The sequence below is a fragment of the Ixodes scapularis genome, unplaced genomic scaffold (genome assembly GCF_016920785.2).
Source record: "Ixodes scapularis isolate PalLabHiFi unplaced genomic scaffold, ASM1692078v2 PGA_scaffold4__175_contigs__length_147842914, whole genome shotgun sequence".
Taxonomy (NCBI): domain Eukaryota; kingdom Metazoa; phylum Arthropoda; class Arachnida; order Ixodida; family Ixodidae; genus Ixodes; species Ixodes scapularis.
Window position 1 is genome coordinate 81,139,022 of NW_024609879.1, and position 16,027 is coordinate 81,155,048.

The 16,027-nt window shown below is 46.0% G+C and overlaps 1 protein-coding gene and 1 pseudogene across 1 annotated transcript; both read right to left on the reverse strand.

Moving 5' to 3' along the window:
* Positions 1–7,958: 7,958 nt before the first annotated feature.
* LOC120837782 (secreted RxLR effector protein 161-like) lies at positions 7,959–8,588 on the reverse strand. The gene has a single exon (XM_040207372.1). It carries the CDS (start codon positions 8,586–8,588, stop codon positions 7,959–7,961), a length of 630 nt encoding a protein of 209 aa, XP_040063306.1.
* A 2,607-nt stretch (positions 8,589–11,195) lies between these two features.
* LOC115314337 lies at positions 11,196–11,901 on the reverse strand (annotated as a pseudogene).
* Positions 11,902–16,027: the final 4,126 nt, after the last annotated feature.

Genomic DNA, 16,027 nt, shown 5'->3' on the forward strand with positions numbered 1-16,027 from the left:
AGCGGGAGAGAAAAGCGGCAGCATATGCACCGTAGAAGCGCTTTGGAATGCTCATAATTCTTTTGGTTTCAAAGCGTACCGAGGTTACTTCTTTAATCGCTGCAGTGGGTAATGTTTATAATCTTGCGTTAAACACGTGAGTCGTGAAAGTTCCTTTACGTATATAGACTCTCAAAAATTAATTCAATAGCCAAAGCTGTCGCTTGACGCTTTTTTAAAGAATGATTATTGACCTACAACTTCAAGCGTGCCATCAACGTCTCCAACAGAGTCGGCACATTCATGTCAGGCAGCATCGTCCGCCCTAGGCGAGAGCAATGTCATGGCCAACGACGTCGGTTTCAATGTCGCAATCCTCGGGTTGGGCCAATCACCAGCCTGTACGGAGCATTCGCTTCATTATACAAACTGTCTGAGGAAGTTCTGGTTTGGACACAGATGTGAAGGGACCGCACCGCTTAGCGCGTGTCACCGGTAGAGATACCTTGCCTTGGTCCCCAGGGGCCGCTTGCTCGAAAGAGTTGAGACACAACTTGAGACAGTCTCAGCCGAGACCGAACGTGAGCCACTTGCTCGGAACGAAACTAAGTCTGGACTTGAGACTGAAACCGAGTCTCTGACTCAAGTTGTGTCTCAAGCCGGGAGACAGCCCCGTAGCAAATTAGCTGGCGGCCGATTTAAGACCCAAACTGAGACCCAAACGGAGACCCAAACTGAGACAGCCTCAGAGGTTAGCCACTTGCTCGAAACGAAACTTAGTCTGGACTTGAGACCAAAACCGAGTCTCTGACTCAACTCTAGTCTCAGATCTTGAGACAGTAACCGAGGAGGCTCACTGGCGGTCTCAGAGTAAACAAAATGTCGGACGTGGCCACAAGACACCGGCTCCAAACAATCTTCGCCGCATGAATGCACTCCGCGGCACCGTCGGACCGTGTTTTCCAGGACCGATTTCGCCCCCTCGACACCTTCGACGTTTCTGACGAGGTTTCGGTTTCGCCTTCGCCGCGACAGCAACATGCGCATCACCGGAGTCTTGGAGGTGAGAACACAGTCTTATTTCTAACGTTCCTCTTCGACTATATGTTACATTTATCAAGCGGCCAGCTGCGAAGTAATTTTGGAGCAATCGAGACTTTTGTTTTCGTCAGTTAAAAGCCCCTTCTGGTCAACATGCAGCGCCGTCACTGCGTCCTCAAAACGTTGTGTAGTGGTCCTTCCCCAAGCTCACTCTATTTTTATTGTCTTTGGTGTGGCACGGTCTTTCGTATCACGGTGAGTTCCTCATTACGAAAACAGTTTTGAAATAACGAGTTTCACAACTTGTCAGTGGAAACAGCTGGTGGATACTTGAGTGAGTTTTGAAAAGGAGCAGACTCTTCAAAACGGTAGCGAATGACATGTATTGATCATATCTCGCGGCAAGCTTCGTTCTTTTGAGGACTATGTCGGCAATGAAAACTGCTATAGTATTCAACTGACGGTGTAAACCATGTTTCCTCCTTCGGGTGGTCAACAGCAGCGGAACTCCCCGAACTGCAGCAGAAGTTTTACGTCATGGGCGGCTTTCCGGGCGTCGTGGGAGTCATCGACGTCACCCACGTTCGGATCCAAGGGCCGCCGTGCACGAGGAACTGTTCGTGAACAAGCACTACGGTCACTCTATCAACTTCCAGCTGATTGTGGACGCGCGCTCGAGGATCCTGAATGTGGTGCCATGTGACCCGGAAGCATCCACGATTCCTACGTGCTGTCGCAGAGCAGTGACGGGGAGAACGTCGCGACGGGCGCGTACGGCGGCCTGACCATTGCGGCTACCCGTGCAGGGCGTGGGTGATAGCGCCTTTCCGATCGCCGACAGCGCCAGTGGAGTGTGCGTACAACCAGGCTTACGGAACAACACGGTTTGTAATCGAAAGGTTGGTGTTATGGAGAGCTGCTTTCAGAAAAACTGTGTCTGTGAGATGTCTCAGAGCTACCTTTTTCTAAAGCGCAAAGGGCACACTGCGCATTGAATAGCCAGGCTATGAACAAACCGGTTCATGTGCACAGTGTATCCTAAGATAGCCACCATGCCAGGTTGTAGATAAAATTTGATTGTAGACAGACTGCACCGAATGGCAAACAGCAGCAGTATCATGGGGCCTGGCAAAAGAACTGCTGAGTACAGTTGTATCGAGCATCACAATAAGTGGAGTGAAGGGTTCTGTTTGTTGTTGTAACCCCACAGACAATGAGCTGAAACACCCGATCCTGACTTCTCTGTGTCCATGATCCTCACAGGTCCTATTACCTCAGTTTGTTAGATTTATAGCTTTTGGGTACATCACGCTGTTTTCTGTTCTAAAGGGTGCGGTACGTTCCGAGTATCTTAATTTTGCGCCTCCGCCAATGAGCTTTCGACTTTTGCTGGTAAGAAATAATTGCAAACTTAGAAGCGTGACCATATTAAGAGACACTCTGCGTTTCTTACGCTGTCGGACACGATAATGACGACGTTAATTTTTCTGATGCCAATGTGGGGTCAACTTTCTGTGGAAATACAGATACAGAGTCAAAGCATGCCATTTCGCTGCATAGCTAAATATAGTTCAACCAAAATAATTTGCTGGGTGTAACTTCAGCACTTTAAAAAAAACTCTTATTGTTCTTTTTAGCCTTGTTTCCGAAACATTGCTATGATATTAGTGTGATTGTGTTAAACATCTTTTTTCTTTTTTAACTCCTTTGGGTTTTCTTTGTTTGTTTGCCGCAGGTTTTCTGTAATCCATTACATCATAACTGGGTTGGGAAAAGGCGAAGACTACGGTCTAAGAAAACCAATCAGCAGGTTGGGAAGAGACACTTGTCTCACTAGGTGCGTGCAGTGCTATCAGAGAGATAGACGAAAAAGAGAAGAATGCCGCTTTTGGGACAATTTTGAGTTACAGGTTAAGTTTCAGGAGAGGGAAAGCAACTTCCCAAGTTCCTCCTTCCCCACTTCTTCAACTGCTTGGGTTACGCTTTGCCTTTGTCACCGATTGGCTGGAGGGGACCATATCACTTGCTTTTTGCCAAGTGACGGTGAGACAGTATAGTTTCCTGTTGAACAAACATGGTGTCTTTCTTTGTGCAATGGGCAGGGGTGTGGATTGAGCTACGAGCTTTGAACTCAGGGTCCCTGGGTTCTGCATTGCGAGTTTTTGCTATACAATTTCCGAACTGTAATACGCCACTGACCCTCCCTAGAGCCAACAGTAATTGAATGGTATCCAAATATGATTTCGCTTTGTGCCGTAGCTTGTGCGTGTTCCTATTTTGGTGTATTGTGCAGACACTGTGATTTTCCAGCACCAGAAGAGTTAATATATCAATAACCTCAAAACTGCAGTGCCAGTGAACTTCACGGCACGGAACTTCACGGCATTCACGGCACGACACAAATACTAAACGCATTGACGCTGCCTGCATGCCACTCGGCGGTGAAGTCTCAAAAAGCCTGTACAAATGCAATGGTGCGGAAGGCAAACATTTTGCTTGAGGTGTGGCCGTGGCAGGTGTTTTTGTGGTTATGATGTTCGCTTTTAATTGGCCGAGTGTGTAAAAGTTGTTGCAACCTTTCTATGAAGCCATCATTTCTTTAGTCTTGCATGCTGCCAAACGAAATAATGAAGTGGAAGGTTTGTGCATGCTAGAAACTAAAGGTGGGGGCATTGAAGAGGACTAAGAAAAATATTTTAATATATTTACAATCCCCCCCCCCCTTTTTTATGGGTTTTCTTGTTGAGCAGCCTGCCCTAGCAGGGCTAAGACTTTTTTTTTTTTGCACTGTTCTCCATAAAAAATAGCCGCAATCTGTGTCTCCCTTGTTGCTTTGTGCTCTGCTTGTGCCATTCTGAGCTCCTCGAGGGCTGTATTTAGCCAAGGAAGGACACATTTTCATTTGAGTGGCATGTTTTCCGCCTGTTGCGCAAACAGGTATTTATAATACTGCCTGTCTGCAGCCTGCAGGTGGTATGCTGGGCCTCCAAGCTGGTTCTGGACAACACGGTCCTGGTCAGCGTAGGCCTGATGGTGGTGGTCGCCCTTCCAACGGCAGCAGTGCTGCCTCAGGCTGAAGGGGCGCCTCATCCTCGTCCAATTGCCAGTCCAAAGGCTGGTAATCTTTCGTTCCCCGGACTTCGGCATCTTGAGGAAAATGACCCCGGGGGCCACAAAGACCTTGTGGCCGAAGGCCCAACCTTTCGGGCCAACCACATTAGTTGCTGGCCGTACATTGACTGGTGCTTTGCTAACCCTGAGTACAATCCACAATAATGTTTTTAGTGTCACCCCTGTACATAGTTCGAGCGCACTCTTATTTGTTTTTCAGGAAATTGTTTTGTGTGCATGTGGATCAAGCTCGATCGCTCAGCTCTCAACCGTTGTGGCTCTTGGTTTTGAAAGTAGCTAGGCTTCAGCGGAACCAGTCTACGGTGTAAAAATCAAACCCGGTCGTAGCTGTTGCGGCTATTATTTCTGAAAGTAGCTGGGTTCGTGTAGAGCCAGTCTGCAGTGTGTTTGTCAAGCCCGATCGTAGCTGTTGTGGCTATTAGTTGTGAAAGTCCTTGACCTCGAATAGAGCCAGTCTATGGTGTGCAGGTCAAGCGCAATCTTAGCTCTTGCATCTATTTTTTGTGAAAATAGCTTGCTTCAATTTGGGCCAGTGGGCAGTGTTGATGCAGGCCACCCGATTTTCTGGTTGCTTGTCCCTGTGCTTCTTTCCAGTGATAAAAAGAATACACCCAGCTAAAAATACCCATTGGTTCCAATTGGCTTTTCCAATTGGTACCAATTGCCAAAACCAGTTAGGTTTTGGGACTCCCAATTGGAAGAATACCAATTGGTACCAATTGGAACGAAAACCATTTGGGTTTTGGGACTCCCAATTGGAAGAATACCAATTGGTTCCATTTGGAAGAATACCAATTGGTACCAATTGGAATGAAAACCATTTGGGTTTTGGGACTCCCAATTGGAAGAATACCAATTGGTTCCAGTTGGAAGAATACCAATTGGTCCCAATTGGAATGAAAACCATTTGGGTTTTGCGACTCCCAATTGGTAAAATACCAATTGGTATTTTTCCAATTGGAACCACTACCTGTTATGTTCCGAGACTTCTTTTTGGAAAGTATCCATCAATTCCCATTTGTATGTTTTCACATTTTATTATGCAAATATGCTCTTGGAAAACATTTGTTCTCCGGATGGTCTGCAGACACTGTAAATAGTCACAAACTGGATTTTAATCTTTTAACATCTGAGCTGCATTCTTCTTGCTTGAAATTCTGAAATAAACAGAAGAACAAGGAGTACATTAGCAGGAATGTCAATCAGTATGATGACATGGGTCAAGCATGAAAGCATAGAAATCAATGAAAGCTAGATAATAAGGCTTCAGTTAGTATGGCCTTCTGAATCATGATAGTGATCCAAGGCTTGTCGAAAATTTTAACAGGATAAACGGCTCACAAGTCTAACACGCCTGGCAGCAGAGAGTTGTGTGTTGTCCGTTCAATTCGTAAGCTTTCTGCCATCTTGAGCTTCTGCATCAAAATTAGTCCCTTTTTACATACCTAGCGAGAGAAATTTACTATGTTGTTATCAGCTGAGAGGGGATCCAAAGCTTTGCAGTCCGTCAAAGTCGGGGATTTCACATGCAAACCAATGATGGGCCTCTGGCAGTTCCAGTGGAAGTCTGAGGATTCATTTGGACCACCTTAGTATCTTCTGACATACAACCAAAAGCTCGGTCACATGGAGCCTTCTTTGCAATAAGCATTAATCAAATTGCGGGAACCTCGGCCGGGATTCGGACCCGCCACCTGGGCATCCGTAGGCCGGCGCTTTGCCTTGGAGCCACAGAGGCAGCTTAAGGCTTTGCAGTGTGACCATTCTTTTCAACAATTTTGACTGTAAAGAACTATTCATTCTGTGAACACTGGATCTTGGAAAGGATACAATTGTCATTATTTGAATGTGTGAGGCTACACATGCCTTTGATTGCAATGTGAGCAGAGCTAGCTTTATTCTCACAGCTGTCCAAATTGAAAGGAATATTCGTGATGGCATGCTAGCTGCATTCTGCACAATGGAAGCATTAAATAATTTACAAATATTGCAAGCAACACGTGGCAATAAAAAGGGTGTTAAGAGCAACCTAAAGAAAAACAGCAAATATATTGAAGGCTCAATTACTGAATAAGGAAATAGTGAGACACTAGAAACTGTTTGCTACAAAGGAAAGAGTTTTACAACGCGATGTGTGCACCACATGGCAAACTTTTTCCCTAACGCGGACGTGCGGCAACAGTTCCAAACATAAAAGCAGGTAGAACAAGCAAAGTTGGCTATAAGAACACTTTAGCAAAGAAGGTTGACCGTGAAAATATTCAGAGCTTGCTTCAGGAGTCAGGACAAAGAGAAAAATCGCGCTCAAAACAGCTGCCACGGGACGGAGTTGGTGGTTAACCCCAGCTTGTTGCGGTTCCCCCAGGCTTTTCTTGGGCACATTGATTAAAACAAGAAATGTCAAATGTTGGTAAACTTGATGAAAACATCACATTTTCATATCCTCCTACTGGAATCCCACATGTGCTCGTGTGCTCCCAGAAAAACAAACACCTACTGGTGTCACTAGCGATGGGGCGTTCCAACTTTCAAACCGAAACCATAAGTAAAACCAACGATGTAGTAAAACTAAAAAAAAGAAGAATTGTTAAAACAAAAACCCATCAGATTAATAATAAAATATTGTATATATATATATATATATATATATATATATACGCAAAGAAAGGACAAAAAAAATATATAATGAGGTGGCCAGTGACCCGACTTTTTTGTTGGCGTTCCCCACACCCTTGAAAAAAATTCCACATTTTATCAGTTCATTTTTGATTCAGAAGGGTAAGCTTATAATCCTTCAGTGCAAAATTATTCTAGAGCTCCAATCTCCAAGAATCCAATTGGAATAACTGTCCCAATTGGTTGCTTAATACCAATTGGAAAATAAATTTCCAATTGGAATGGCCAATTGGTTGTTTAATACCAATTGGAAAAATGCATTCCAATTGAAATGGCCAATTGGTCATTTAATACCAATTGGAATATATATTTCCAATTGGAGTGACCAATTGGAAAAATGCATTCCGATTGGAATGGCCAATTGGTTGTTTAATACCAATTGGAAAATATATTGCCAATTGAAGGGACCAGTTGGAAAAATGCATTCCAATTGGAATGGCCGAATGGTTGATTAATACCAACTGGAATATATATTTCCAATTGAAGTGACCAATTGGGAGAATGTGTTCCAATTGGAATGGCCAATTGGTTGATTAATACCAACTGGTGTATATATTTCCAAATGGTGTGACCAATTGGGAAAATGCATTCCAATTGGAATTGCCAATTGGTTGTTTTCATACCAATTGGTTCCCACTGATACCAATTGGTACCAATTGAAATTCCAATTGGACTCAATGGGTATTTTTAACTGGGCATGCTAAGTAGCAGGTGTGCTCAGGGTGATACCAAGTTTAGTGAGTGTATGCCGGTCGGTGCTTAATAGATGGTACTAGCTTACTGCTCAATATGTGCAAGCAGAGGATGACTTCTTATTAATTGTGTTCCAAAAAAAAAATGAGACGTTTACAATTTCCTGTAATGCCGAATAAGAATGCAGCTCTTGAGGAGGGTGCGGAGAGGAGGGTATTGTTCGTTTACCTTAAGTGCGCAGAGTGACCACATTTCTGGGACGTGGATCGAGTGGATTTGGGGATGGAGAAACGACATACAGCTGCCGAGCTGCCATCTTGTTTATCAGGCGGGAAGAGAGGGGAAAAATAGAAACAATAGTGGAACGGCTGCACGACCTTAGCGCTGGATTCGTGGTGCCATCTGGTAACGGTCCATTACACTACCAACACTCCCCCTTAATGGACTGTCGCCACGTCCACGTTCTTGACACCGAAACGTTCACAATGCTTGAGGGTCAGCCTTCCATTCAAGGCCTTGGTGAAGAGGTCTGCAGAGTTACTCGACGATTTGTTGTACTGGAGTTGCAGCTTTCCTTCTTCCACCTTTTCTCTCAGGAAGAAGTGCTTCAGATCAATGTGCTTGCTTCTCTCCGACGTGACTTGATTTTTTGCCAGCGCAATTGCACCCTGGTTGTCTACCAACAAGACCTGTGGTTCCTGTGGAAACTCGTGCACACCAAGCTCCTTCATGAAGTTTTCTAGCCACATAACTTTCTTTGTAGCATGACACATGGTCATATACTCTGCTTCGACGGTTGACAGTGCAGTACTTTGTTGTTTCCTGCTGCTCCAGGAAATTGCAGCGCCGGCTAGCGTCAACACATAACCATTGAATGACTTCCTGTCAGCCTTGTCATTAGCCCAGTCTGCATCGCAAAAGACCTGCACACACTTCCCAGTTCTTTGGTAGATTAGTGCACAATTCTTCGTCTGCTTCACATAGCGAAGGATGTGCTTTATGCCACTCCAGTTCTCTTCTGTGGGATGTTCGTTTAACTGACTCACGTAAGTGGTGGCAAAAGCCATGTCCGGTCTTGTTCCTCCGACAAGGTAAAGCGACGCACCAATTGCCTGTCTGTACTTGCGCGGCAGGTCTTCTCTCATTCGGTCGTTGCTCTCTCCTCTTTGGTACTTGCTTCCAGGATCCAAAAGATATGATGCTGCCTTAGCATCTGCCTTGCCTTGATCAGACGGCATAGACCGTCTGATCGAGGGTCAGTTTTCCATCCCTTTCTCTTTTCATTCATATGGAAACGATGTGGCTGGCTTCCCCCAGGTCTTTTGCGTCAAACTCGCTTCCTCCTCTTCTGCGATGATCAAGAGGTCATCAACGTAGACTCCTACAATGAGCTTCTTCTCTTTGCTGACATATAAACAGGGGTCTGCTTTCGATCTTGTCATCCCCTGCAACTTCAGCAGTTTGTCCAAGGTGAGATTCTACTCCCTTCCAGACTGTCGCAGTCCATACAAGCTCTTCTTTAGAAGGCAGACTTCATCCTTCTTGCAACGCAAAGGCTGCGGTTGTTCCAAGTAGACGGTCTCCTTCAGTGTACCGTTCAAGTATGCTGCCGTGATTTCAACCTGGTGGATCTTCCAATTTCTCTCGACTGCTATGCCTAGCAGCGTCCTGATGGACTTCAGCTTGACAACTGGAGAGAAGGTCTCCTTGTAGTCTGTTCCTTCCACCTGGGAGTATCCGCACGCTACTAACCGTGCCTTGTACCTCTCCAAGTCACCATTCTCGTCGTATTTCTTGCGGATTACCCACTTGCACTTTACGACCTGTCTCTCCTTCGGTCGTGGCACCAGTTCCCATGTTCCTGAAGCTTCAAGGCTGTTCAGTTCACTCTGTATAGCTGCTTTCCATCTCTCTTTGTCTGATGCAGAAAAGGCTTCGTGTAGAGTTTCTGGATCTTCTTGGTTGTTTTGCTTGGCTATGCAGGAGCCGTGACATCCACTTTGACGTGGTCCCTTCTTTGCCAGTCTCGCCAACCTTCTGTATGCTTGCGTACCACAATCTGTCACGTTGGATATCTGCTGTGTAGCTCCGTTGTCGTCTTCATCAGCTGATGATCTAACTTCTTCGGCATTGTTGTGGCCAGTATCATTTCGATCTGAACCACCAACCTCACGTGACCCGCTCCAGCTGTCTTCTACTTGAAAAATGATTGTGCCCTCGGTGTCGTCACATACATCAACATCAGTGCTTGGAGCCTGGGCAAGCTTGCACGGGAAGGAGTCTCCTTCGAAGGTGACGTCTCGACTCACAAAGAAGCGGTCTTCTTTCTGGTTCCACAGCTTGTACCCCTTCACTCCTTCTGGGTAGCCGACCAGTATGCACTCCTCTGCTTTCGGGTCCAACTTGCTTCCCTTGCATCGTCTGTTTCGCAGACTCCATGTTCTGCATCCGAACACTCTTAGGTGGTCCAGTTTCACTTCTCCCCCTGTCCACAGAGCCTCTGGTGACTCTCCTTCGACTGCTTTCGATGAACACTTGTTCCTGATGATGTGACTTGCAGTGACAACGGCGTCAGCCCAAAGTTCTTTGGGGACGCCTGACTGGATGAGGAGACACCTCGTCATGTCAAGCAGAGTTTGGTTCATTCTCTCGGCAACTCCATTCTGCTCAGGTATGCCAGGAATGGTGAGCCGACGCTTTATGCCATGCTTGGCCAGGTACTCATCAAACTCTTTGCTTGTGTACTCTCCTCCATTGTCACTACGCAAAGTCTTCACCTTCGTGTTGTGGAGAATCTCGACCATTCGTCTGTACTGGTCGAATCTGTCCAGCACTTCATTCTTCGTCTTCATTGGGTACACTACAGTGAATCTGGAGTAGTCATCAATGGATGTGACAAAGTAGTTCGACCCTCCCTTCGAGGCAGGTGTGATCTTTCCAACTACATCCGAGTGAACCAGCTCCAGTGGGGCCTTAGCCTTTGTTCCACCCTTCTTCGGAAGCTGCTTTTCTTCAATTTGCCGAGTGCACATGTCGAGCACTTTGCATCTTGACTGCTTCTACCACTTTGGCAAAGTTTTTCGACAGCTTCATGGTGGAGATGACCGAGTCGTCGATGCCACAGGGCGACGTCTGTCGCCTTTGCTAACTTCAATGTTGCAAGCGACTTACTCTCAGTGTACAATTTACCATCGCGCTTGGCTACGACAATAAGGTCACCATTTGCTTCAATCACTTTAGCTTTTCCGTTGCTGAAAGTCACGCTCAGTCCACGTTCCTCAATCTTCCCAACTGACAAGAGGTTACCGTCTAAGCTTGGTACGTAGAGGACATCTTGGAGCTCGACGACAGTGCCACCGCAGTCTTTCGAAAGTTCAATCTTTACCTGTCCTCTCCCGACGACTTCCATGACCTCCTTATTTGCTGCCTCAACAGTCGAACAGCAGGGCTTGAAAGTGGTGAATTTGGCTCTGTTTGACGTCATGTGGTCAATTGCTCCACTGCCAAGGTACCAGATGTGTGACCCTGAGGAACTTCCACCTCTGGCACAGAGCGCCTTCTTCGGTTCACTGGAATTTCGTCTTCTCTTTGAGCCGCATCCTTCGTCATCGGGACCCTCCTTGCATTCCCTGGCAATGTGTCCAAATTTTCCGCACCGAACTCATTGTTTCGGTTCAAAGCAGCTTGTACCAGTGCCAGTTGCTGCTTTCCTTGAAAAATGTTCTTGCCCGTTACGTTTGTGGAGCTGACTGCTCCTCATAATGGCTTGTTCTTTGTCATGAGGGCCTTGTTTTCTTCACTCTCATTTAGTTTGTCTTTTTCACGTTTGACTTGGCGCTTTTCTTCTACCAGCAGCCTTGCTTTCACCTTCTTCATCGTGAGCGTTCCTTCGTCTTGCTCAAGATTTAGGATAAGTGATTCATACGTTTCTGGCAAGCCCATCAGCATCACCAGTGCCACTTCCCTGTCAGTGAAGGCGTATCCTGCCGTTTAAAGCTTCCTCTGTAGGTTCATTATTCAATCCAGGTAATCCTTCATGGTTTCATCTGGCTCCATTCTGGTGCTGGAGAAGTCTCCCATCAACTGAAGAGCATGCAGTAGCCCACACTTTAAATGTATCTCTTCCAATGTATTCCAGGCCTCACGAGCTGTCAAACATTCCCCAATGTCGTCCAGGCAGGTGTCTTCCACTACTAGGAACATGAATGTCAAAGCCTTGGTGTTCTTCCTCTCGTCGTTCATCACTTCTCTCCCACCATAGCCAGGCTCCATGGCTTCCCAACAGCCTTTCTGGACGAATGCCGCTCTGGCTCAAATCGCCCACGCATGGTAATTTTCGTTTGAGAGTTTTGGTATTTTGAATTCGTCCAGCGCCGCCATCCTATCGCCTTGCTTTGTCGAGAGCGGTTCGAAGTAGGCTTACAGCGATGAACTTGCGTTGGGTTCTTGTTGCACGTCTTGTGGCACTCAGCGAAGCAGGAACACATGTACAGGTTTGACGACGTCTTCCACGAACCGTCGACGCAGTTCTCCTTCGTTCACTTCTTTGCCGAGAAATTCGTCACTGGCGTGTCAGTCACTTCTTCCCGACACTTTCATCACTGGCATGCACCGAACCGATGTCAGTACTTCTTTCCGACAGCCACAGGTGTCGCACGATGATCCGTCCTGCTCGGAAAGCGCAAAGGTCACTTCTTACCGACAACTTCGCTGTACCCACGCTTGGTGTGTGTAGACGTCTTCCGAACATAACACCCCATGGAGTCCGCAGCGAGACCGGTGTCCGGCGACGCTCCATCCGTCTGATGAAGAACGCGCCACCTTTTACTTTCTTGACGGGCACACACCGCTTGTCAGTCACTTCGTCCTTGACAGTTTCACTACACTCATGCTCGTCTAATCTTCTTCAGGCATCGGCACGACGTAGCGATGACGGTGTTGCTTGACAGTTTTTTCTTCAATGTGGTCGTACCTTTTCATCACTCATTAAAGGTGACCCCTTTTCCGAAATAATGGTCGATGTGTCGTCCTGGGCCCATAACCTGTTTGTTTATCTTAAGTGCACAGTGTGACCACATTTCTGGGACGCGGATCGAGTGGATTTGGGGATGAAGAAACGACATACAGCTGTCAAGCTGCCATCTTGTTTATCAAGCGGGAAGAGAGGGGGGAAAATGCAAACAGAAGGGGAACGGCTGCACAACCTTAGCGCTGGATTCGTGTCGCCATCCGATAACGGTCCATTACACTACCAACAGGTATGCCCCTCCTCCCCTCCATCCTCCCTCCACCCCTTCCCTCCCCCTCCCTCCTCCCTCATGACCTTCACAAGTGACCTTTCTGACGTCACTCGTGACCCTAGTGACGTCACATGGGATGTCATTATGGGAAACGTCCCAATGTAACGTGCAGTTAGGCCAACACCGACACCACTCACTCCGGAGACGCACGCCTAAGAGCTGCACTCTAAAAGACATTCTTCATGTGGGCAATGTGCATGTTGCAGGTGCTGTGGAAGCTTGCCGTCAGTATATGTGCTCCGCAGCTGCGAGCTCAGCTATGGCCGCCAGTGAATACTACCTGTAAAATGAGCTAGATGGGTAAAAGCACCTGCACATACATATTTATGTAACAGACTCTCAGCTTTGTGTTTGCACTCGTTTGACCGTGCATCTCAATACAATGGACCCAAAGAAAATGGGTCCCAAAGGAAATGAGGTCCAAGTGTTGTGTTTGTCGCCTTTGGACCTACGGAGATGTAGAGTTTTCGGCATAAAACATCAAATTCATGTTACTGCTTGCCATGTTTCGGCTTTACTTCATAAGCTTCTAGCCTGTGTATTTTGTGGTGATGGTGCAATGGAAACAGAATAACCTTTGTATTGTTTGCATTGCTTAACTCCTTTTTAAAATGTACCTTCTAGCACTTGAGCAGTGTACAAGATTAATTCTTCTATTAATAAGTGCAGTGTTTTTTCATTAAAAAATACCGATTTTGACTTTTAACTGAAATCACATGGCTCAATGTTTCAGTGTTCTTGAATGTGCACAGATCCTTCTTGCTTTGGAGAGAACTTGCTGGAATGTTTCCTAGAGTGGGCCCAGTATTTAGTATTTGCATACCCAAGATACAGTTATGAAATCAATGTTAGCTTTGCTAGAACCCCCAATCATGTCAACCTCAAAAGGCTAGACTTGTCTGCATCAAATGACACATACTGCATTCTAGTATCTTTGTAGAAACAGCAGTAACATGACAGCTCACTGGTCCTGTGCCTGTGGAAGACGGCTCTTTTTACATTTTCTTGGGTCATTGGATTTTGTCTGATTGCTGCAAGTGCATTCATTGTTTTGATTTGTTTGTAATAAAAGTTTTCAATCCAGAACTCTTGAAAACTTCTATAATTTAGCCAGGAAAATTAGAAGGGATGTTCAAATCCAGAGCTCTTGACTATTACTATAATTTAACCAGGAAAATAAGAAGTGAAAAAAATTGATTGAGCACATAGAATGTGTGCTTCATTTTTATGTGCAGTAAAGACAAATGTATAACAAACTCGCCCTTGTGGAAAGCGTCAACTCTGCAGCTAAAAAAATTTACGTTCTGCAACTTTTGTTTTTTAATTTTTGTGTCGTGCGTAGCATCGGTTGGTCCCGCTAGTGCAGTACGGACAGTATGTATGATCTCTATGGAACAGATGCCGTGCTTTCTTTTTAGCAACTTTTGTAATCTTGTTAAATTTCTCTCGAATTACGCGTTTTTGTTTCTGCATTTCGTACACCAATTGATACTTTTTATCTTTGCACCAAATTACATTCGTCTTTACCTTTGAAGGGACGTACAGTGTTGTTCCTTTTTCTTAGAAAATGCATCGGCACGAACGGACATTTCTGTGGACACCTTTATTCGGCGTACGCACTCAACGTCGACGATGGTGGTGACAGACAACGCCCAGAACCGCGGCTTGCTGTCGCTTTTCACGTATAACCACAGTTTGCACGAAAAACACGACGCAGTAATTATGAGACTGTCGTCGTTTGTAGCTGTCCAAAACGACCGCGGTGTAGCAGACGACCCCGTGTCACATCCACGTCCGGATTCTTCGTTTTTCTCCGTTTTCCCTAGATTCCCTCTCGAGGCACCGCTCACTCGGTTGTAGGTACCGGACTCAAGTCCTGACTTGGCTGAGACGGTTCTAATTTCGTTTCGAGCAAGCGGCTCAACCGGCGTCTTACGTTGGGTCTCAGCTGAGACCCAAGATGAGACCGCCTGAGAAAACAAAATGTCGGACGTGGCTACCACCAGCCACTACGCACCGGCTACAAGTCATTTTTAATGGGTGAATGCTTTTGTTGAAGCGAGTTTAGTCTGCTTCTACGCCATCGACGTCTTCGACAGGAAAGCCTGCCACGACTGTTTCGTTTTCGGTTTGGTGGTTTCGCAATCGCTTGTTTTCCTGTGAGCTTGACTGGTCACCCATGTCCTGATGCAAGTGCTCAGGTAAGAAATAATATCAATAACACCACTGTTTTGTTGTGCTGTTTCGTAAAGGCAAATGTGAATAAGTTTGGCATAATTATAACTTATTTTTGCGGCTCAGTTTCTGACACAAATGCAGCGCCATCCATTCAAGAATGAACGGAAAGCAAGACGTAGTACGTAGTCTTATTGTTCAGACGATTTTCAACCCGAGGATCACGGAGTTGGCCGAGGTACAGTTCCGAGGCAGTCCTTCCTTTGTAAAATGATGTGTTTCGTGTTTAAAAACAGTCGGAAAAGCAAACAGTTTCTCAAAATGTCAGCGTCAACTCCCGACGGACGTCATGTTCCAAAACATTTTGGAAGATAGCGAGTAGCTTGATACGTTATAGCAGTGTTTATGAACCTTCGCTAGGAATTGTTATGGCGTGGCTATATATATTTGAATCGAAACTGCGCTAGAATTTTTATTGTCTGTCATGAACGAATCTCAGACATATTTCTCCACTTCAGGTGGTCACCAGCAGCGGAGCTCCTCGGAACCAACGCCGGACAAGTAGGTAGTCCTCTTGGTGGTCGGCATATGCTCGCAGATCGTGAGGTGGTCGCCAAGTGGCAAGGAAGCACCCATGACCTCCACATGCTATCGCAGAGCTGTATCAGAGACAACTTCGGAGGAGGAACTTCAAACGGGCTCGTCATCGTGGATGGCGATCGGCTACGATGGCTGTGATTGATCGTGCCGTACCGCTGGGTAGACACGCCAGCGGAGTGCGCATACAACCAGGTGCACAGAAAACTGGAAAAAAAAGGTAAGGGTTGTTTTTGAATTAGTTAGGTACAAGTACTAATCATGCTGTCTACGAATATCTCGGGGCCAACTTTTTTTAAACGGTCTGATCATACTGTGCCTGAAATAATGAGGCCGTAACTAACAAACTTTTTTCAGTACACTTCAGGTATAGTCACTGCTAGATCCTGGCCGGTAGATGACGACAAGATACAATTAACTATTTATTAACTCAA